Below are 22,887 nucleotides of genomic sequence, written 5' to 3'. Positions count from 1 at the left end.
CTATTAGGTCACCCACCCAAGTGGTGACCTAAGGATGAGATTAATTATAGTTAAAGCATTAATAAAGATGTAGAAACATGAACAGAACCTTGAATCCGCAAATTTTGCAATACGTGTTGCTCACTCGATTTCTGCAACACGCATCACTCTCTCTCGATTTCCACGACACATATCGCACTCCCTCGATTTTTGAAAAATGCGTCACTCGAGGCACGCGTCGCTCTCTCTCGATCTTTCACGACACACATCGTTCTCCCTCGATTTTTTCAAAATGCGTCGCTCGATATCGGTCACACGCGTCGCTCTCTCTCGATTCTCGTGGCGCACGTCACTCTCCCTTGATTTTTGCAAAACACGTTGCTCGATATCTGAAACACGAGTTGCTATCTCTCGATTTTCGCGGCACACGTCGCTCTCTCTCAATTTCCACACCACACAGCCATTCCCCTATAAAAAGGGTATGCCCTCCTCGAACTCTAAGCATCACAGCTTTCTACCATCTTAAACAATCACATTTTTTGTTTCCAAAGATTAGTCCTTCCTAACTTTTCTATTGGTTGTCTCATTACTCGAAAATGTTTCCAAATCACCCAACGCCCCAAGTTGCTGAGAGTAGCACTAGATCGCCAATCCAAAGATGGAAACCCAGCAAGGCACAACTAAAGATTTTAGAGGAGGCCTTCCGCAGCAGTCAAGGGGAGCTCCCTTCTCTAGAGTGAGCTATCTTGCTTGCAGCACGATTCCGACGATATGGTCCAATCAAGCCGAGAAATGTACGTTTTTGGTTTGAGAACCATAGGCATAAGTGGGGATCAGTTGAAGAAACCATTATTCCAACTACTGTCCCACCAATTATCCATCTTACCTCATCCACCACTACTGCCCCGAGCAGTGCCCCTACCATTTTCCCAACCACTTGTACCCTCATTCATATCAACAATATTCCGTCTATGAAACTTACAACTAACATCACACCAATGAGTCATACCCCTTAAAATGGCAGCATAGCAGTCACCACACTAAGGGTTTGTGATAATGCTGGCCTACTCCACCATTGCCAAGGAATCCAAAACGCGTCGAGACTCATGTACGGGCCACCGATGGCTCGTTATGAGCATCCCCACCAAAGGCCACAAGGGGAAGAGGGTAGCTCTTCATCCCTTGTTGAACAAATGGGCGTTCTCTTCTTTTTTCCGACCCAAGCTGGCGACATTACAAGAGGTCAACTCTACCAAGAAAGAACCCAAGCAGTTAGCAGTGACACCGCTAGCACTTCGATAGATGTTGATGTTGAGCTACGATTCTAAAGGCCAGATTTCATTTCATTTTATTGTATATATATATAATTATCCTTTTCCACATTTTCTGAATTTTTTTTCCATTTCAACCCCTACTAGACCGACGATTTACACCTCTGTTCCCAAAATAAAATATTTCGCCAAATTGACCTTCAATCTATTCCAAGACTTAGCCACATCGTTCATCAATTTACTCTTTCAAATAACGCAACTAATTATACAGTACTCATTTTAAATTAGCAAATTTTGATGACGAAATTTTTATAAGGAGGGGAGAATGTGATTACCCAAAAATATATATACGATTAAAGCATAATAATAATAATAATAATAATAATAATAATAATGGTCATTAAGTTAATATCAATACAGAAGTATTTTTCTGTAAGATCTTTAATTCCATATTTGATGGCTAAGAAAGAACTTGTCTTAGCGAGTGCTTCGAGACCATTGCGGTTCAGTTGCTCCCTAGAGGTCGGCCTGATCAAAATGGAATTTCATAGGATAAATAGGATAGATACTGTTTGTACACGTAAATAAGTACATATACATAAAATAGTATTTTGACAAACATAATTTGTAAAAATAAATGGTATAATAATAATAATAATAATAATAATAATAATAATAATAATAATAATAATATAGGTATCTTATGTAGGGCCCACATGAGTCCCGAAGTTGTGTGGGTCCACATGAGTCCCAAATTTATGTAAGGCTCATCAAATCGTGTGAGAACTATTGGAGTTATGTATGACCTACTTAGGTCTCGAAATTGTGTGGGGCCCACATGAGTTTTCAAAATTTGAACTTAATTTTTTTAAAAATATATATATATTAAAACATAACTTAAAAATAATAACAATGGTAATAATAATAATAATAATTTTTAAAAAAATTTAATTAATTAATTAAGTATTAATTAAAAATTAATTAAATGAGAGTGTCGGCAAGTACTCACATTTCTCCTACATGACCTCCATCCTCATCCTATACCCAACTCACATCTAATACATCCATACTCATTCCTTAATTTTAAAAAAAATTATAATTTCACCCCTCTCCCTAAACTTTTACAAATTTAATTTTTTTTTCCAAAATTTTTCTATAAATAGGAAGCTCTTGACATTCATTTTTCACAAAAAAAAAAAAAAATCCAAACAAAGAGAAAGATTAGTGAGTGAAAGAATTAGTGGAGGAGAAACAATTTTTACTATAATTAAAATTCTCACTCACCCACTCTTTCCGAACTCATTTTTTAAAGATATTCGTTGTGATTGCAACACAAGGTTAAGTAAGAGGTAAGTAAATTTGATTATGTTAGACTTTTTTAAAATTCATACTCGAATTTATTTGTAAGTAAATTAGGTTATGTTATATTTTTATTTAAAATTTATACTCGAGTTTATTTGTAAATAAATTTTGATTATATTAGTTATTTTTATAAAATTCTTCCGAGTTTATTTTTACAGATATTTAATTATACCAATTGTATCTTTAATACACTTGCATTTATTTTTGAGTCAAGAAATGTTCTAAACCCTCGAGTATTTTAAAATATTAATTTTTATTCAAAAAAATATTTTTAATACGAAAATTGTGTGGCGTGAGTTTATTTTTACGTTGCATATTTCATAAAAATATGAATAAAAATGACATGAGTTGATTTTTACATTGCATATTTCACGAAAATATTAGTAAAAATGAGATTTTCATGATATTATTGTAATTTTATAAATTCTATAATAAGATGTTTTCAAACCCCTTATGGCACAGACGATACAAAAAATTACGAATGCTCAGTACCGCAATTTATTGTTTAAACATATCAGAGTGCACCCACGCTTTTTGTAGAGTGGTTTTAGATGGTAGTAGATTTCTTCTGAGTGCACACTTAGGTCAAACCAGGGTTTAATAGGGAAAATCTCACTTAATGATGATGTACGTTGATTTAATTTGGCCAGCCAGCTAGTTAAGTCCAGTCTTTGGACCGCACAATCCAGTCATGGGGGTAAACATAACTTACGATTAACAGGCCTAAGGGTGATTTTTATAGTATATGTATATACATATTTAATTACGTGTACAGAGTTATTCATGATTTGAAGGTAAAGTATAAGTTTATATAAACAAGGTCATTCTTGTGCCTAAATGATGATCTAAAATAAACGTATAAGGAAAAGTATATATATGTTTATAATTAAAAATTATAATTACAGTTTTTAAAGTTAAAAGTTTAATTTAATAGTTATAGTATATGATTATAAAATTTTACTGTTGTAGTTAATGGTAAAAGTTTTTATGCAGAAATTTTTAAATTTACATTTATTTTAAAAGTATTTTTGAAGCTATAGTATTAAATATTATTTTACGAAATTATGAAAGCTCATTTTGGTCACACACTAATAATATTCTTATTTACTTACTGAGCGTCGTTTCACCCTAATCATTATTTTACATTTCAGATCATTTTGAAAAGTATACCAAAAATCTGGCGTAACAAGTGCATGGGCGGGAATAGAAAGAGTAAAGTAGAATACAAATTTAACATAAGACAATTTAGAATTTTAAAAATTTGCATTTTAATAGTTGAGACATATATTTGTAATAAAACTAATTAGTACTCTGATAATAAAAATAATTTAGATTTGTTTGCGTCCGCGGAAAAATTTATATGTAAGAACCCACTCAGGTTCGGGTCCTTACAAGATAGCAATTTAGAACTTTGGTAATGGATTTTGGAGAATTTTTTATTTACTTCCGCTACATTTATATAATGAATATGGTATTAGGTACATAGAAGTCACTAAAAGTAGCACCCCGAGCCCACGTGGCGGGTTGAGGTGTTACAGGTGGTATCAGAGCCTAGGTTTGCTAGGTTCTACAAACTTGGATGATTAAAGATCACCGTAGTATAAGTTGAGATAGGATAAGAGTGGGTAGATTAAGCGAGTCTTGGTTTGGAAGCTTAGAGATGGTGATCTTTCGACGATCTTTTGTGTTTTTCTTGGAATGACGATTTCAGGAAAACCATGGTAAATCCATCGATGATTTCATTTCTGGGTTGAGAGACTGAAACTTGGAAACTTAAGGGGGAACGTTAGGTCGGATGAGTATCTGCGTAGTTTCAGTGTTAAACTTAGAGGCCAGTACCTTGACAGTTTTGTGGCAGGATTGTGTAAATGATTTCTGTTATCTACAAATTCATATGTCATTCCATACTTGCATCAACCGTGATAAATGTGGAATTTCTAAGTCGACTTTTATCCTATCTTCAGGATGGATCCCAAGGGAAAGGACATCGTAACTGGAGGGGATAATCATGTGGATACTTCTAATGAGGATGATGTTGATGCCTTGGTAGTGTTACGAAGTATAGCGCGACAGGCTAGGAAAGAGAACTTGAGGGATTCTAGGAAGCAGGATCAGCCACTGATTGGTCGGGGCTGTACTTTTCAGAAGTTTACTCAGGTAAATCCTTCGGCATTTGCAGGAGGGGCGAATCCGATCATAGCTGAAGACTGGGTTCAGAAGATTGAGGAATTACTAGGTGTGCTGGAGCGCACAGAGGAGCAAAAGGTGTTGTATGTCACCTTTAAACTAGTGAGGGAAGCAAAGAGGTGGTGAAGATCGGCAAAGCTGGTGGAGGAACAACGGCTAGGACCTGCAGCTATCACCTAAAGCCATTTCAGGGAGGTTTTCTTCGATAGATAGTTCCCTACTACCACCCGAGAGGCTAAAGCAGAGGAGTTCCTGAATCTAACTCAGGGACACTTGACCGTATAGCAGTATGCGGCAATGTTTATGGAGTTATCCCACTTCATTCCATATATGATCCCAGATGAGCAAAAGAAGGCTCGAAAGTTTGAGAAGGGCTTGAGGCAGGAGATACGCGCACAGGTGGTGGCGTTGTTGATGCAGGGTTTTTCTGAGTTAGTAGATAAGGCCATGGTAGTTGAGGCCAGTATTTAGGAAGGTAAGAGAGTAGTAAACCAGAAGAAGAGGCCCTTACCTCAGGGGTTTCAGACCAGCACCAGCCAAAGTTCATGGTAGTGGCCTGAAAACTTTACGGGCCAGTGACAAGAGATGAGATCTCGAGCCCCTCAGGGGAATTCTCAGTGTTCTACCTGTCCCAAATGCCATAAGAGGCATTGGGGCAAGTGTAGGGCTAGATCAGCTGTGAAAACTAAAGTGTATTCCCAAAAGGGGGTGAATTAGATTTAGAAATTTCTTTTACTTCTTTTTAATGTATTCTTGACTTCTTGTTGATTTACCAAATACACAAACAATACTTAAAATAATATCCAATCCACAACCATATACCAATAAAGTACTTAAACAATCAAGTAATCAATCAATCAACCAAACCAATCAATTTTTCCAATCAACCACAATATCCGATCAAGATGGTTATTTTGTTTGCAACCCTTCGTATATGAATTTGTAAGTCCTACAAAGAATGTAATTTGTTTCTCAATTTAATATTCAACCAAAACATTCATACTCTTCCCAAAATTCAGAATTCAAATAAACTCTTAGTTAATTTATCTTTGGGATGTTAACCAATTAACGTACTCCCTTATGGTTTCCGCAAAGTATGGTTTAACCAACATACTCCCTTTCGATTTTTGCAATCCAAATCAAAATTAGACTTAAAGTTTACTTGATTTTCAAATATACGTAGTATATATGATTAAAAATTAAATCACCCACGCAATTTATATGTGCTGAAAATAAATAGTAACAGAAAGAGAGAGTGAGACCGTTGTTTTTACGAGGTTCGACTTATACCTAACCTATGTCCTCGCCTTTAGAAAACTGCCAAAGGATTCATTAAAACCAATTCATTTTCCGAGCGAAACAACACCGTTTACACACTCCTTCAGTAGGATAGTGCCTGCCTTTCCAAACAATATACCCTCGTTCGATCACTCCTTCAATTAGGCTAAAGCAGCACCTCTCTAAGCAATATCTCATCGCTTAGCCAACGATCTAAACACCTCAAATCGTCCAAGAACTACACAAGATATGAAGAAAATACTGCGTACAAAAGCACTCTCAAAACAGAGTAGATTAGTACAATTTCAGCACTAGGTACTTTAACAATTTAAATACCAATAAGAAATAGAATTGAAACTCAAGAGTAGAATTCACCAAGGGTTCCTTTGTGATTTGAGAAAACTCAATATAAGAACCTTAGGTTGGTGTTTCAGCAGCAATTCAGATGATTTCTCTTCAGCAAGAGTTTGAGCAATATGGAGTTTTGAGAGAGATTGAGAGATTTGATGCAAGTATGATGTGTGATTGCTTGTGTATTTGAATTCTTGGGATTAAAGGCGAATTTATAGGCATTTTAGGTTTAGTTTCCTTGTTTCCCAAGTAACTTGGAGTGTCCACCAAGTTTTTATAACGTTCATATTTGAAAAACCAATTTTTGAAATTTTTCCGTTGGAATTTTAAAAGGTCAAAACCCATGGCATCAGTCGGCTAGACAGGTGGCTAACACCCTTTTGTCTCCCAAAAATTAAATTAAGAAATAGTCAATCGGCTGGCATGACACAGTTCATTTTGGGTCAGTCAGCTGGGTACTTTCAGTTTATTGAGTCAGTCAGCTGGACAGTTGATTTTTCTATTGTTTCTCTATCAGTCGGCTGACTGAACCAGAGTGTTTCTGGTCAGTCAGCTGGGCAAACCCTTTACTGATTTTTCCTTTTTGGTTTTTCAAATTTAGTTTTGCTCATATGTTTTGATCTTTCATAAAACATTTCCCCAGTTTTAAAAATAGGTCTCTAAGTCCATAAATATCCCCTAAAGAGTTTCAACAATACTTCAAAAGATATTTAAATATTAAAGCACTTACATAAAAACTTCTAAGCTATTTGTCATTCTTGAACACTTTAAGTCTTCATGCTTTGGTCTTTTTCTCGTCTTCAAGCTTTAAGATACTTTGAGCTTTTCATTGAGTTCTCTTTAATAGACATGCTCTCATTATCTTCAAGCCTTAGTCTTTTGATGCTTAACTACTTAGAGAAGCTTTCACTTGACTTGTCTTTGATTTCTGGTTTTCATCCATGACAAATGTTAGTGTTGAGTTAAGTATTCTTGAAATAAATTCATTCAACAGCACATGTTAAAACATCTTCATTTGTTATCATCAAAACAAGATTGAAAAGCCTAGTTACGCCAAGAAGCTGGCTGTTACTGGTGCGATGAGGCAAGACATTTGGCGCGGGACTGTCACGCGACATTGAGCTATGCACCTCCATAGTATCAGTATAGAGGAGGTAACCAGGCACCCCGAGGTGGTCACCATAGGGGCATCGCCCAGGCACGGGTGTACTCACTAATGCCGAGAGATATGGAGGATGCTGGCAATGTGGTGACAGGTATGATTCCATTATGTCAAATAGTGCTATTGTGTCTCGGGGATTCATTAGATTGTGCAGGGTAAAGACACAGTCATTAGATGCCGAGTTAGGTGTGGTCACGCTGATAGGGTCGGTTATTGTATACAGTAAGGTGATTAAAGACTACCTAATAAAGATTCAGGGGAGAAGGCTGCCTGCAAGTCTAATCATTTTTAATATGTATGGATTCGACATTATTCTGGGAATGGATTGACTAGCATCCAGTTATGCTAGTATCGACTGCTACAGGAAGGAGGTAACGTTCAAACTCCTACGGGAGCAGGAATTCAAATTCGTCGGGTCGTGTGTGTGCTCTCCACCGTAGATCCTTTCAGTGATGCAGGCAAGAAGGTTACTTCTGGAGGTTTGCCAGGGGTACCTGGCATGAGTGAAAGAAGCACCGAAGGAGGGACCTAAACTGGAGAATATCCCATTGATAAGGGAGTTCTGGGATGTGTTTCCAGAGGACTTATTGGGATTGCCTCTTGATTGCAAGGTGGAGTTTGCCATTATCTTAGTGTAATGACCCAGAAAATTAAAATTATTAAAATAATTAGGAAGTATAATGAATAAAATGGATTAACGGATAATAAGGGGAAAAAGGAAGAAAGAATTTTAGAAGGAACAGCAGGCCTCGTCGACAAATGTCCTTTCTTCGTCAATGAGTGTCCTTCTAGGGATCGTTGGCGAATTATGTTCCTCGTCGATGAAGGAATCCCAAGAGAGTATACTTGAAACTTTCAATTTTGTCGACGAATGTATCTTCTCGTCGATGAAGTTTCATCAGTGCCTCATCGATGAACCCACATGTCTCGTCAGCAAAGCCCTGCCTATAAATAGAGTTTTTTTCATTTCAGCGAGGGAATTCATGAACCTTCTTCCCTCTCTCTCTCTCTCCAAAACAATTTTCTAGCCTTCTCTCTTCAATTTCGGGCTAGATTTGACCCAGTTTGACGATCCGGAACCACCATGAGGTTCATAGGATCATTCTCTGTAAGGCTATTGGAGTTGATCGTTGGTTTGAGAGATTTAGGAATCATCCCAAAATCAGGGTAAGTGAGTTATTTTGGGATTTCCTTAACGAATATTGTTATTTAGAGCCTAAGAAGTATTAAATAAGCATTTTTCTTAAGGTTTGAGTCAGTTGGAGTTTATTTTAATTAAACTAAGATTTTTGGATTCAAGGTCCAAGTGAACGCTACGAATATCAGTTTGAGGATCCTACCAACGTAGTTTAAAAGTTACGTAAGGGGAAATGATATATTAAATCAGGTTTTTATGTATTAAATAAAATGGACCATGTTATATATGTGACGACCTGCTATTTATTCAACATTTTTTTTTCTGAATATAATAAATGTCACCTGTCTGAATGCTGATAATAACATCTCAGCCCCAAAGAGCACTGAGGAAACTCTGTCTGTCATACATCACTAAATAGTAGTACACAAAACTAGGAAATGCTATATACAATACAATACCAAGAAACTATAGAGTTCTGAAATATAATCACAATACAAAATACCCAGTGACAACATCCCAAAACAATCTACCCCAAATCACTAGCATAAAAAATAATACACCTACCCTTCCTACTAGGGTAGCTCAAGACAATCTCTAACCACGAGTCTGATCTGTTCGTTTAGTGGGGTCTCCTGAAAAATAATAAGTCACTAGGATGAGACAATGCTCAATAAGTGGAAATATGCTATTACTAGTGTGTGCCGGCTGAGTTAAATAGTTAAAATACTGAAATAATACTGCAATTTGAGAAAACTGATAAACTGTACAAAATATATATATTTATCATGTAATCTTTAAAATATGATTGTGTCTCTGAGTTTGCTATCTAGAGGAACTGCTAGTATAATAATATAAATTGTTGTTGTGTGATATATTTGTATATAGGAACTTCTGCTATACCCTAAGATCTGTATATCATGATATATCCCCTCATGATAGGGTTGTGCGGCCCGTAGGTTGGACTTACTTTGGTCGGCCCTCCAGGTAAGTCAATCTCTATCATCCGCCAATCTGTAATGATCTATGAAGATCCTAGCCCACTGCAATCTCTCTGAGCTGTATCAAACATCTATCATCATCTAACCGGCTACCTCAACCCAGCGTACTGGGGAGACTGCAATCTCTCCTAGCATGGTTAGACGGAATCTACATGCTATCTGAGTCATGTGGTTGCACGTGTCTGTAATGGTACCGTGCTCTGCTATATATCTATCTGTCTGTAATTTCCACAGGATTCTGTAACTGTGTAATACTGGATACATATATAAAGATATAATAATCTTGCTGCTTTTAACATGATTTAAAAAACAACCATAACACTATATTTCTGAGCTATATTATCTAAGATATCTGACTAAAATATATATATTATCTATCTGTATCATATGTGCTTTGTAATATCTGTATAAAATATCTATATATAATATATGTATACTTTGTATATAATATCTGTATTCTCTGTATATAATATCTGTATGCTCTGTATATCTGCTGTAGCATTTTGATTCTATCACTGTATAATCTGTCTAAATAAACTGTCTGAGTGTTATGGTTTAGAAATCATGTTTTCTAAAAGATACCGTAAGTCTCATTCAGTTCTAATATTATGAAATATCTGAATATCTATATATTTGTAATACTGTAAAATCTATATGTATTGTACTGTAATAAACATATGCCACACATTTGAATAAACGTAATCTCATGCTCAATTTCTGTAATTCTACAATAAAAATAATATTCATAATTCTCTAGGAAATAGTTTGATATACATGCTTGTAAATACACTTTCATGATCTTCTTTATACATATTAAAAATTGCTAGCATAGCATATTTCCCTTACCTTAAATCTGAAAAGCGCCTATAAAATTCTAGCTCCATACCCGCAGGGTTCCTAACTCAACATCCTGAAAACAATATCCCCCATAACAAAACATCAGTATTTTCTTACCTACAACATTTCTTACAACTACAAGGAAGGCATAATCTGAATAAAATGTCTTATCCTAGATTTAGCATGGATTTCAAATCAACTTTCCCCACGATCTAATCCGACAGACTTGTAGAGAACTTCGCCAGGAGCGTCGTGGCGCCTTAGATCTTCAATCCAGTAAGAAATGGGGCCAAGATTGAAGAGAAAAGGGATGGGGGTTGTAGGAGAGAGAGAGAGAGAGAGAGAGAGAGAGAGAGAGGAGGGTTCTACGCTAAATATTTTGGTTAAAAATCCGAGTTCAGCTATTTATATGACTTGATTCGTCGACGAGACACGTCACCTCGTCGACGAGTTCTTAAGTAATTTCGTCGACAAACCCTACCTCCTTGTCAACGAAATTCAGACTACCTAAAGACGCTCTCTCAGTATCTTCTCGTCGACGAGGCATGGCTTCATCAACGAGGCCTACTTATGCACTCGTCGATGAACTCCCTGTGTTCGTCAACGAGGCCTTGTGTAAAAATTTTTGAGTCATTATATTCAAAGTGCAATGTCGTCGACGAAACCTGCTGCCTCCTTCTGTTTCTATTTCCATTTCCCTCTCTCTTTATTATTTAAATACCATTATTCTTCGGGTTGTTACAATATATATGTATATGGGTTTTCATTTGGGTATAAAATTCCAATCATGTAAATTATGTTTTCTGAGCTTAGGATTGCTTATATAGCTATGTATATGTGAAAATGAACCATTGAAAGTGAATAATGTTTTCATGTTTATTATGTAAGAAATGAAAGGTATATTTTCAGTATATGAACACTAAAAGTTGATTGACCTATTTTTCAAGAATATGTATAAACTATACTGTTAAATTGTGTGGCATAAGTAAATGTAAATTTTATGCAAATATATGTTAAATGTATAAGACGCAAGCTAAGTAAATAAAGCATTAAGAATAAAATATGTTATGGACTATGTTGCTTGTGTATGTTAATGCAACCATGTAAATGTAAGACAGTTGAAAAGAGTCATGTTAGCAGATCTAGCACATTTCTATGTAGACTAACTGATGACAGCTAAAAGGAGCTGTTGACTAACTGATGATGGCTAAAAACTAGCTATAGTACGAAGGAAAGAAAGGAAAATGCAATGTAATGGCAATAAAATGATAAAGAAATGAAATGTGAAATGTGAACGATATAAATGTAAAAAGTCACTGAAAGTGAAATATAATGTTATGTTTAATCTATGAACATCAATGGATATGAATGATTGAATAACGACAGAAAGAATAATGTATTATGATATTGACAGTATGTAGTGACCCAAAGAATAATAGCATTTTAATAATAATTAGAGGAAGAGAAATAGAAACTGAAACAGAAGTAGGTTGTAGACTTCGTCGATGAACGCTCCACGTTCGTCGATGACATTGCATTTTGGAGAATAAAATAAATTCAATGAATTGTCAGGACTCGTCGTCGAATACAGGGCTTCGTCGACGGGTGGTTAAGGAATTTCGTCGACGAACACAAGGCTTCGTCGAAGAGAAAATATACCGAGCGGGGTTTTTGGCTACACTAAATTTCGTCGACGAATACAGGGCTTCTTCGACGAATTTAATGAAGGACTTGTCAACTAGGTGACGTGTCTCGTCGACGAATCTGGCCCTATAAATAGATAAAAATCGAATTTTTATTCATTTCTCGCACCGCTCTCTCTCTCCTCCCTCTCTCCTACGTCTCTCTCTCCTTTCTCTCTCCGATTTTGGCCCCGTTAGTCGCCGGATCGACGATCTGAAGCCACCACAACACTCCTAACAGAATTCTTTTCAAGTTTGCTAGGATGGATCATCAGTGGGATTGAGTGGGATTTCATCCCAAATTTAGGGTAAGGCCTTTTAGCCTGTTTTCGGTCTTATGACAGTTATAGGAAATGTTATAGGCAAGAAAATACTGATATTTTGTTCTGTCAAATATTATTTTTAGGGTATTTTGTAGGAGGCCCTGCGGGTGTTAGGCTAGTATTCCCTAGGGGCTTTCTAGTAATCAGGTAAGGGAAATACGCCATGCTAAGAACTTTTGAAATATTATATAGTCTATTTAATCATGAAAATTATGTATTACACTATCGTGTGGCTTGTGAATACGAATTTAGTATGGAGATATGTTTTATGATATTTCAGTATCTTGATTTTACGATATTTCAGTATCTCGATTATACGATATTTCAGTACCATGATTTTATGAATTTCAGTACCATGATTTCATGAATATTAATATTATGATTATGCAGTTTCAATATTATGATTATGCAGTTCTCCGTATTACGTATGAACTACAGTTACAGTTTATGCAGCATAATGGTTATTTCAGTACTTCGGAATCATGGTAAATCAGATAGATATATATATATATATATATATGTATAGAAATATATTATATGATATCAGACCCTGTTGGACTTGCAGCTATAGAGCACGGTACCATTGCTACAGATACTATGTTACTTTATGAGTGCAACCACTTATTTAGATAATACGTGGCAAGGTCGATCACCTAGGCCCTTGAAGAGGTTAGGCCCCCCATCCACATATGGGTTGAGGTGGGCAGATCAACCGACGAAGTATAGTGATTTATTCCTGGTTGGCCAGTCAGGGTAAATCCAGCCTACGGGCCGCACAACCCTGTCATGAGGGGGTAAGTCATGACACACAGATAGCTACAGGGAACATTTTCAGTTACTATTACATATGTACAGATTTACAGAAACAGGGAATATACCTATGTATAATAGAAGTATTTTGATTAGTAACCTATGATACTGTTATGTTAAGCAACATGGGAAAGGGGGGTGTACTTTATCACTTGTGTTTTATTTATATACTCAGTTATACATGTTTCATTGGAACAAATTTTCATGATACAGTAGCTCATTTGCCACGCACTAGTAATAGCATATTTCGTCTTACTGAGCGTTGGCTCATCCCCGTGTTCAATTATTTTTTAGGAAATCCAGGTAGGCGAGCGGACCAGGCTTGTAGATAGAGGGATTTCTGTAGTGCCCTGTCAAAGAGTGAGTACATTTTTGGGAATGATTTTGTATACCCTAACTAGTAGAGGGTATTTTGGGGAACAGTGATATGTATATATTTTAGGAATCATGTTAGTACTCTGGTATTGGAATTGTGTGGTAATGGTGTTGTATTGTATATATTTTCATATGGTTATGTCTATGTAATTTATGCTTCTCGCTGCTTAGGTTGGTGATTGATTTACTCCCAATATGGTATCAGAGTATATTCAGTATTATGGTATATATATATATATAAAAAATCAGTTTATTAAGCAGGTCGTTACAGTTTGATATCAGAGCCTAGGTTTGCTAGGTTCTGTAGACTTTAGAGTGCAGCAGAAGCAATACCATAGTATAGGAAAAAGATTTGGGTTTGTTCTGTGTTTGGGTACAAGATTACCGTAGTGGTTTCTGTGCTTTTCCTGGGATGATGATTTCAGGAAAACCATAGTAAACTATTGTCGAGTCGTGTGTCTAGGTGACAGAACTAGATATTGGTTAAGGTCAGGGAAGGTAGTTAATTGTGAGTTAGTATAGGATAAGCTCGTATAAGAGATAAAGTACTTAAGTATATTTCTTGTTTTCAAGATGGACCCAGGAAGCAGTGGCACGAATGTTGGGGAGGATAGGCCAGGACCTTCCAGCATAGGTGGAGGAGATATTGATGCTGTGCTGCGCAGTGTCACTCAACAGGTGATGGCTGAGATGGCCCGGAGTTCTAGGGAGTGTGGCTGTTCGAATGAACAGTTTATACATATGAAGCTCCCATCTTTTGCCGGAGGAGATGACCCGATTCTAGCTGAGAATTGGGTCCAGGATATCGAGGAGACGTTGGCAGTGTTTCCATGTACTGTTGAGCAGAAGGTAACATTTTCCACATTCAAGTTAACAAGGGAGGCGAAGCGCTGGTGGAGAGCAGCGTGTCTGATAGAGGAGCAGAGGCCGGTTCCAGTTCCAGGACGTGGGACCGATTCAAGGATATGTTCTTCGAGCGGTATTTCCCTGCTATCGTTCGGAGTGCAAAAGCAGCAGAGTTCCTGCATTTGGTACAGGGGCAGTTGACTATATCCCAGTATGCGGTTCAGTTTGTCGAGTTGTCGCATTTTGCTTCACATCTAGCACCTGATGAAGAGAAAAAGACTAGGAAGTTTAAAGAGGGGCTGAGGCAGAATATGTTTGAGCAAGTGATTGGTTTCAGGGCTCAGACATTCACAGAGGTTGTAGATGAGTTGCGATTATCGAGAGTGGTATTCAAAGGGGTGTGGCAGCTCAGAGTCAGAGGAAGAGGCCGGTGCCTCAAGGTTTTCAGCTGGTTCCAGTAGGGGACCATGGAGAGGAGGTCATGATAGGGGTGACTAGAGGCAGATGGCGGGACCTCGTGGGAACCAAGGTGCACAGACTTACCAGGTGTGTCAGACGTGCGGGAGATATCATTTAGGGGAATGTCGGGTAGGCAACGGCATATGTTATCGTTGTGGGAGACCCGATCACGTGATGCGTGAGTGCCCAGATCAGCAGGACCAGGTCCCAGCTCCCAGCTCCCAGGCCCTATCAAGGAGGACAGCAGGTAGCTCGGGGAGGATACCAGGGACCTCGAGGTGGCCAGCAGAGGAATGTGGCCCCAGCACGGGTATACGCTTTGTTAGAATTGGTGTGATCCCAAGAGGGGGGGTGAATTGGGTTTTAAAAACTTTTTGGCTAATTTTAACAATTTGACAATCCACCACAGTATCATATCCCATTCAACATGTATACGTGTATGTAAAGCGAGTTTAACAATAAAAACAAACATACACATGTGCGGTATCTTATTTAAATCAAATGTGTGCATAAGAATAACTTTGACATTAAATAAACATTCATACACATGTTGAAATTAAAGTGCAAGAATTTAAATAAGATAGAAAGAGCGACACCAGATTTGTTATCGAGGTTTAGCCAAACCAGCCTACATCCCCGCCTTAAGCTTACCCCCAAGGATTCCACTATACCTGCTCACTTAACCGAGTGAAGCAAAAGCCTTTTATATCCTCTCCTTACGGGGCGAGGAAAATCTCAGCTCAATTGCTAGGCTGAGCCAAACTAGTCTCACTTACGAGGCTGAGACTCCCCAATTTAATTTCGGGCTAAACCGAATTGGTCCCACTTGCGGGGCTGAGATTCCCCAGTTCAATTAACGAGCTAAACCGAACCGTTACATGAAAATCATTTTGTACATAAAATATGCTTCTAAACTAAGTAGGGATATACAACATTAAAATCTAATATGCATTCTTATATGATTTTAAAATGAAGCTCATGTAGAGTATGGGCATTCTGTCAAAATATTTTTCAAGTAAAACTTGAGAGTTTGGAAAATAATTTTCTTTTCTAAAATGATTGACCTTTATAAAATAAAAGGAGAAGCCTTTCAAGCAAGTATATATATTAAATTGATATATGCTCAAGGCTCCCTTTTGTATAACCCAAAGAAATTCTCCAACAAATGTATTTCAAGATAAGAGTAGGAGAATATTAGGGTTTTCTTCAAAATGATTGACCTTAGAAAAATTAATCCCAAGAAGGCATTCAAGCAAAATATATAAGCAAGAATATTAGCCCAAGCCTTCAAGACATTATTCACAAAAAATTTCTCCAAAAAATATTTTTCCAAATAAAAAAATATGGGAGAAATTTAATCTTTGAAAACATGAAAAATAGAAAGGCATTCAAGCAATATACATATAGAGAATGTTATATGCTCGAGCCTCTTCAAATATAACCCCAAAAATATTTTCCCTAAAAATGGTTTTCAAAAGAAGAGAATATGAGACATTTTAATCTTTGAAAATATATCACAAATGAAAGAAGAAGACCATCAAGCAATATATATGTATATGATATATGCTTCAAGCCTCTTCATATAAAACCCCTAAGAATATTTTCTCCCAAAATGATTTTCAAATAAAAGAATAGTATGAGAAAAATGAGAATTTAAAGAACAAATGAGGTATAGAAGTGTGGGAGAATCAAAGAATGATAAACTAAATTAACAAAGGGATTCTCCAATAATTTTCAAGTGTTTTGAGGTTGTATTTATATGCAAAAACCCCTTGTGACCGTTATATAGCCGTTGGGACCTTAAAATATATTTTAATTTTAAAAACTAGTTTTTCAGTCGTTGGGACATTTTCTCAAGAAGTTCGGTTGACCATGCTCAAGGTACGGTCGACCGAGGCTTGAAATCCATGAGTTTCGATCGACCGTAGTGAAGGTTCGGTCGACCAGCCTCGACTTTTCTACGCAGACACTGTTAAGGGTTTTGGACATTGTTAAGGGTTTTGGCCATAACTTTTTCTATAAAATTCAAAATTGGATATTCTTGATATCAATAGAAAGGTAAGAGAAAATCACACAACTTTCATGTTGAACATTTAAAATAATGAAATTTGGATTGAGAAAAATGCCCATCAATGAGATGGAAGAAACATGAAGGGAGTTTTTCTCTTACGGACACGTTTCAGTGTTTTGGCCATAACGTTTTCTGTGTAACTCCAATTCGGACGTTCTTAGTATCAAACGCAAGCTATGGGAAAATGCCACAATTTTCATGTTGAACATGGTTTGAGATGAGATTGAATTAAGTGATAAAATTGCTTATTTCTAACATTCGGTCGACTGGCCGGTTGACCGACCCCTTTGAAAAATTTAGTTTTTGTCTTTTTTAACTTTAAAACCATTTAAAAACCTTTGTATAAGTTAGACATCTTATGAAAAGAGTTTTTCATATTATTTGGAGGTCCTATGGTCAATCTAAGGTCAGGTATAGCTTCAATTTTAAATCATGTAAGATGTATGCACATTCAACCCTAATTACTATTACAACCTAGAAAATAAATAAAGTCTTCGTGTCTTCTGCTCCTCAATGCTCCATGGAATATGTCAATTGGTGTTCTTTTCAGTGCTCTTTACGACTTCCATTTTGCATTCATCACTTGTACTTATAGAAATATAAACCTGTTCACACTCAGTTACACAAGTCGGATATTGTGGTTTGTCATTATCAAAACAGGGATCGGACTCAAAAAATCAACACGCTTTGACGCCAGGAAATGCAGAGGCTGCTACGGATGTGGTGACAGGTACATTCACTGTTTCATCAGACCCAGTTATTGTTCTTTTTGACTCGGGTGTTACTCATTCTTTCATTTCTATATCTTATGTTAAACTATCTGAGAGTGAGACCCAGTCATTACATATATTGCTGTCGGTAGCTACATCATCAGGGTCAGTAATCAGATGTCAGAGAGTACTTAAAGGCTATTCGATAGAAATTTAGGGAAAAGTATTACCAGTAGATCTTATTATGTTTGATATGTGTGGGTTCGATATAACACTGGGTATGGACTGGTTGGCTGTCACTTACGCCAGCATTGATTGTTTCCGGAAAGAAGTAATTTTTAGACCTCTTGGAGAGCAGGAATTCAGATTCGTTGGTTCGCAGGTACGTGCTCCAACGCAGTTAGTGTCAGCCATGCAGGCGAGTAGATTACTCTTGGACGAAGGTCAAGGGTTTATAGCCTTTGTGAACGAAGCATTTGTAAATAAGTTGAAGATTGACAGCATTCCAGTAGTATGAGAATTTTTAAATGTATTTCCAGAGGAACTACTAGGGTTGCCTCCTGTGCGCGAGGTAGATTTTCCTATAGATTTACCTCCAGAGACTACGCCGATCTCTAAGGTTCCGTATCATATGGCTCTAACTGAATTGGGGGAATTAAAGGAGCAATTGCAGGATTTGTTAAACAAGGGATTTATACAACCTAGTGTATTGCCATTAGGAGCTCCAGTGTTGTTCGTAAAGAAGAAAGACGGGTCCATGAGGATGTGCATTAATTACAGGGAGATAAACAAGATTACTATTAAGAATAAATATCCTCTACCCCGTATAGACGATTTGTTTGATCAGCTCCAGGGTACGCGGGTATATTCCAAGATTAACCTCAGATCCGGGTATCATCAAGTTAGAGAAAAAGTGGAAGACGTCGCGAAGACAGCCTTCAGGACCACGTACGGGCACTATGAATTTCTCGTTATGCCGTTTGGTCTGACGAATGTCCCGGCTGTGTTCACGGACTTTATGAATAGAATTTTTCACCAGTATCTAGATCAGTTTGTAGTAGTTTTTATCGATGATAGACTGGTGTACTCGAAGAGTTTTGAGGAGCACGAGGTGCATCTGAGGCAGGTGTTGCAGACTCTCAGGGAGGAGAAGTTTTATGCTAAGTTTAACAAGTGTGAGTTCTGGATTGAGAAAGTGACATTTGTAGGTCATGTGATCTTAGGAGACGGTATAGCAATGAATCCCAGCAAGATTGATGCGGTGGTAAATTGGGTTAGGCCGAGAAATGTGCAGGAAGTTAGAAGCTTCTTAGGACTGGCAGGTTATTACCATCTTTTGTTGAGGGGTTTTCAGCCTTGTCAGGTCCTCTCACGCGGTTGACTAGGAAAAATGTCAGATTTGTGTGGGATGAAGAGTGTGAGCAGAGCTTCCAGGAATTAAAGCAGCGACTCATTACTGCACCGATTCTGACCATTCCATCGGCAGGCGATGGTTATGTTATCTACAGTGACACGTCCTTGAAAGGGCTCGGTTATGTGTTGATGCAGCAGGATAGGGTGGTAACGTATGCGTCCAGAAAGCTGAAAGAATATGAAAAGAACTACCCTACTCACGATCTAGAATTTGCTACGGTGGTACATGCACTGAAGATTTGGAGACATTACTTTTATGGTGAGAGGTGGGAGATATTCTCTGATTATAAAAGCCTAAAGTATATCTTTACACAAAAAGAATTGAATATGCAACAGAAGAGGTGGTCGGAACTCATTAAGGATTACGACTGCACCATCAGTTACCACCCAAGTAAAGCAAATGTGGTAGCTGATGCGCTGAGCCGTAAGTCAGGAGATACAGCACAGTTAGTAGCAGTAATTCAGCATCCGATTCAGATGGACTTAGAAAGACTCGGTGTGGAGTTAGTAAAGATGATTCTCAGACGCTTATTGCCAGTTTAGTTATACAACCCACATTATATGAGAAGATTACAGTTGCTCAAAGAGATGATCCAGAGTTAGTGGAAGTGATAGCCAAAGTTCAGGATGGTCAGGGGGAGAAGTTCAGTATTTCTGATGATGGGGCTCTAAGATTTCACATCAGATTGTGTGTGTCTGCAGATAACAGCATCAGGAGGACGATTTTAGAGGAAGCACACAGATCTCTATACACTGTTCATCTTGGCAAGTACGAAAATGTATAGGGATTTGCGAGATTCTTTATGGTGCAGTGGCATGAAGAGGGAGATAGCAGAGTTTGTACGGTAGTGTTTGATGTGCCAGCAGGTTAAGCTTGAGCACTAGAGGCTGGCTAAGCAGTTACAGCCACTTTTCATTCCTAAGTGGAAGTGGGACCATGTATCCATGGATTTGGTTACTAGGCAACCGCCAGTGTTGCATGGTCAGAATGTCATCTGGGTGATAGTTGATAGATTGATGAAGACAACACATTTTTTGCCTATTAAGATCAGCTACCCTATGAACCGGTTAGCAGAGATTTATATACAGGAGATAGTTCAATCCCATGGAGTGCCAGTATCCATAGTCTCGGACCGTGATCCACGTTTTATAATGCGGTTCTGGAGGAGTTTGTAGGAGGCACTAAAGACTCAGCTAGCGTTCAGCACAGCTTTTCACCCTCAGATCGATGGACAGACAAAGAGAACCATCCAGGTATTGGAAGATATGCTGCGTGCCTGTGTGCTAGATTTCGGAGGTAGTTGGATTCAGTTTTTTTCGCTAGTTAAATTTATTATAATAACAGTTATCAGCATCGGCATGGCACCCTATGAGGCATTATATGGTAGGAGATGTAGATCTCCTTTCTTCTGGGATGAAGTAGGCGAAAGGCGAGTTTTGGGTCCAGAGATAATTCAGCAAGCATGTGATAAAGTCCGACTTATTCGAGATAGGATCAGTGCAGCGCAGAGTCGGCAGAAAAGTTATGCAGACACTCGTTGTCGAGAACTGGAATTTTGAGTAGGTGATCATGTTTTTCTTGAAGATAACTCCACTGAAGGGGATCTTGAGATTTGGGAAGAAGAGGAAGTTGAGCCCTAGGTTTATTGGCCCTTTTGAGATACTTGAAAAGATTGGGTCAGTGGCCTATCGGCTAGCTTTATCGCCATCTTTATTTCAAGTTCATGACGTATTTCATGTTTCTATGTTGAGGAAATACATCCCAGATCCTTCCCATATCATCAATCATGCAGAATTAGAAATCAGTGAGGCTTTAGTGTATGAAGAAGCTCCAGTACAGATTTTGGACACGAAGGTTCAGATTTTACGTACTAAAGAAATACAGTTAGTTAAATTTTTATGGAGGAATCATACTATAGAGGAAGCTTCTTGGGAACTTGAGGAGCAGATTAGACAGAGATACCCGCAAGTATTCCAAAAGGTATAGAGGTATTTAGGTAAAGTATAATAGTTAGATAAGTTTTTCTTGCAGGTACATGTATTATTTTTAGTTAGTAGATAGTTTTTAGTTTATATATATGTGTAATCTCCCATGACGTAAATGTAACCACAGTATTCCTCCGCCATAAGTGAGGGCAGGTAATAAAATAAGTACATTATTTTGCCTTATGGAATGATAGAAAGGAATACAGACAGTAAATTTCGAGAACGAAATTTTATAAGGAGGGGCGAATGTAGTGACCCAAAGAATAATAGCATTTTAATAATAATAAAGGGGAGAGAAATAGAAACAGAAGGAGGTCGTAGACTTCGTCGACGAACGCTCCACGCTCGTCGACGACATTGCATTTTGGAGAATAAAATAAATTCAAGGAATTGCCAGGACTCGTCAACGAATACAGGGCTTCGTCGACGAGTGGCTAAGGAATTTCGTCGACGAATACAGGGCTTCGTCGATGAGAAAATACCGAGCGGGGTTTTTGGCTACACTAAATTTCGTCGACAAATACAGGGTTTCGTCGACGAATTTAATGAAGGACTCGTCGACGAGGTGACGTGTCTCATCGATGAATCTGGACCTATAAATAGATAAAAACTGAATTTTTATTCATTTCTTGCGCCGCTCTCTCTCTCTCCTCCCTCTCTCCTACGTCTCTCTCTCCCTTCTCTCTTCGATTCTAACCCCGTTAGTCGCCGGATCGATGATTTGAAGCCACCATGATGCTCCTGCCTGAATTCTCTTCAAGTTTGCTAGGACGGATCGTCAGTGGGATTGAGTGGGATTTCATCCCAAATTTAGGGTAAGGCCTTTTTAGCCTGTTTTCGATCTTATGAAAGTTATAGGAAATGTTATAGGCAAGAAAATACTAATATTTTGTTCTGTCAAATATTATTTTCAGGGTGTTTTGTAGGAGGCCCTACGGGTGTTAGGCTAGTATTCCCTAGGGGCTTTCTAGTAGTCAGGTAAGGGAAATATGTTATGCTAGGAACTTTTGAAATATTATAGTCTATTTAATCATGAAAATTATGTATTACATTATCGTGTGGCTTGTGAGAATTTAGTACGGAGATATGTTTTACGATATTTCAGTATCTTGATTTTACGATATTTCAGTATTTCGATTATACGATATTTCAGTACCATGATTTTATGAATCTCAGTACCATAATTTCATGAATATTAGTACTATGATTATGCAGTTTCAGTATTATGATTATGCAGTTATCAGTATTACATATGAACTACAGTTATAGTTTATGCAGCATAATGGTTATTTCAGTACTTTAGAATCATGGTAAATCAGATATATATATATATATATATATATTATATGATATCAGACCCTGTTGGACTTGCAGTTACAGAGCATGGTACCGTTGCTACAGATAGCCACAGGGAACATTTTCAATTACTATTACATATGTACAGATTTACAGAAACAGAGAATATACCTATGTATAATAGAAGTATTTTGATTAGTAACCTATGATACTGTTATGTTAAGCAACATGGGAAAGGGGGGTGTACTTTATCACTTGTGCTTTATTTATATACTCAGTTATACATGTTTAATTGGAACAAATTTTCATGATACAGTAGCTCATTTGCCACGCACTAGTAATAGCATATTTCG

The 22,887-nt window shown here is 37.5% G+C and overlaps 1 protein-coding gene across 2 annotated transcripts in view; it reads right to left on the bottom strand.

The window, feature by feature from the left end:
- Positions 1-9,028: 9,028 nt before the first annotated feature.
- LOC131146217 (uncharacterized) overlaps positions 9,029-22,887 on the bottom strand; it is a 72,876-nt gene continuing 59,017 nt past the window's right edge. For both annotated transcript variants that reach the window (XM_058095651.1, XM_058095652.1), the window contains exon 7: positions 9,029-9,360. In XM_058095651.1, coding sequence (XP_057951634.1) covers positions 9,323-9,360 — 38 coding nt within the window. In that variant the 3' untranslated portion in view covers positions 9,029-9,322. The remainder of the gene's footprint in view (positions 9,361-22,887) is intronic.

The sequence above is a fragment of the Malania oleifera genome, chromosome 13 (assembly GCF_029873635.1).
Source record: "Malania oleifera isolate guangnan ecotype guangnan chromosome 13, ASM2987363v1, whole genome shotgun sequence".
NCBI lineage: Eukaryota > Viridiplantae > Streptophyta > Magnoliopsida > Santalales > Ximeniaceae > Malania > Malania oleifera.
The sequence above is the reverse complement of the archived record's forward strand: the minus strand, read 5'-3'. Positions and strand labels throughout refer to the sequence as shown.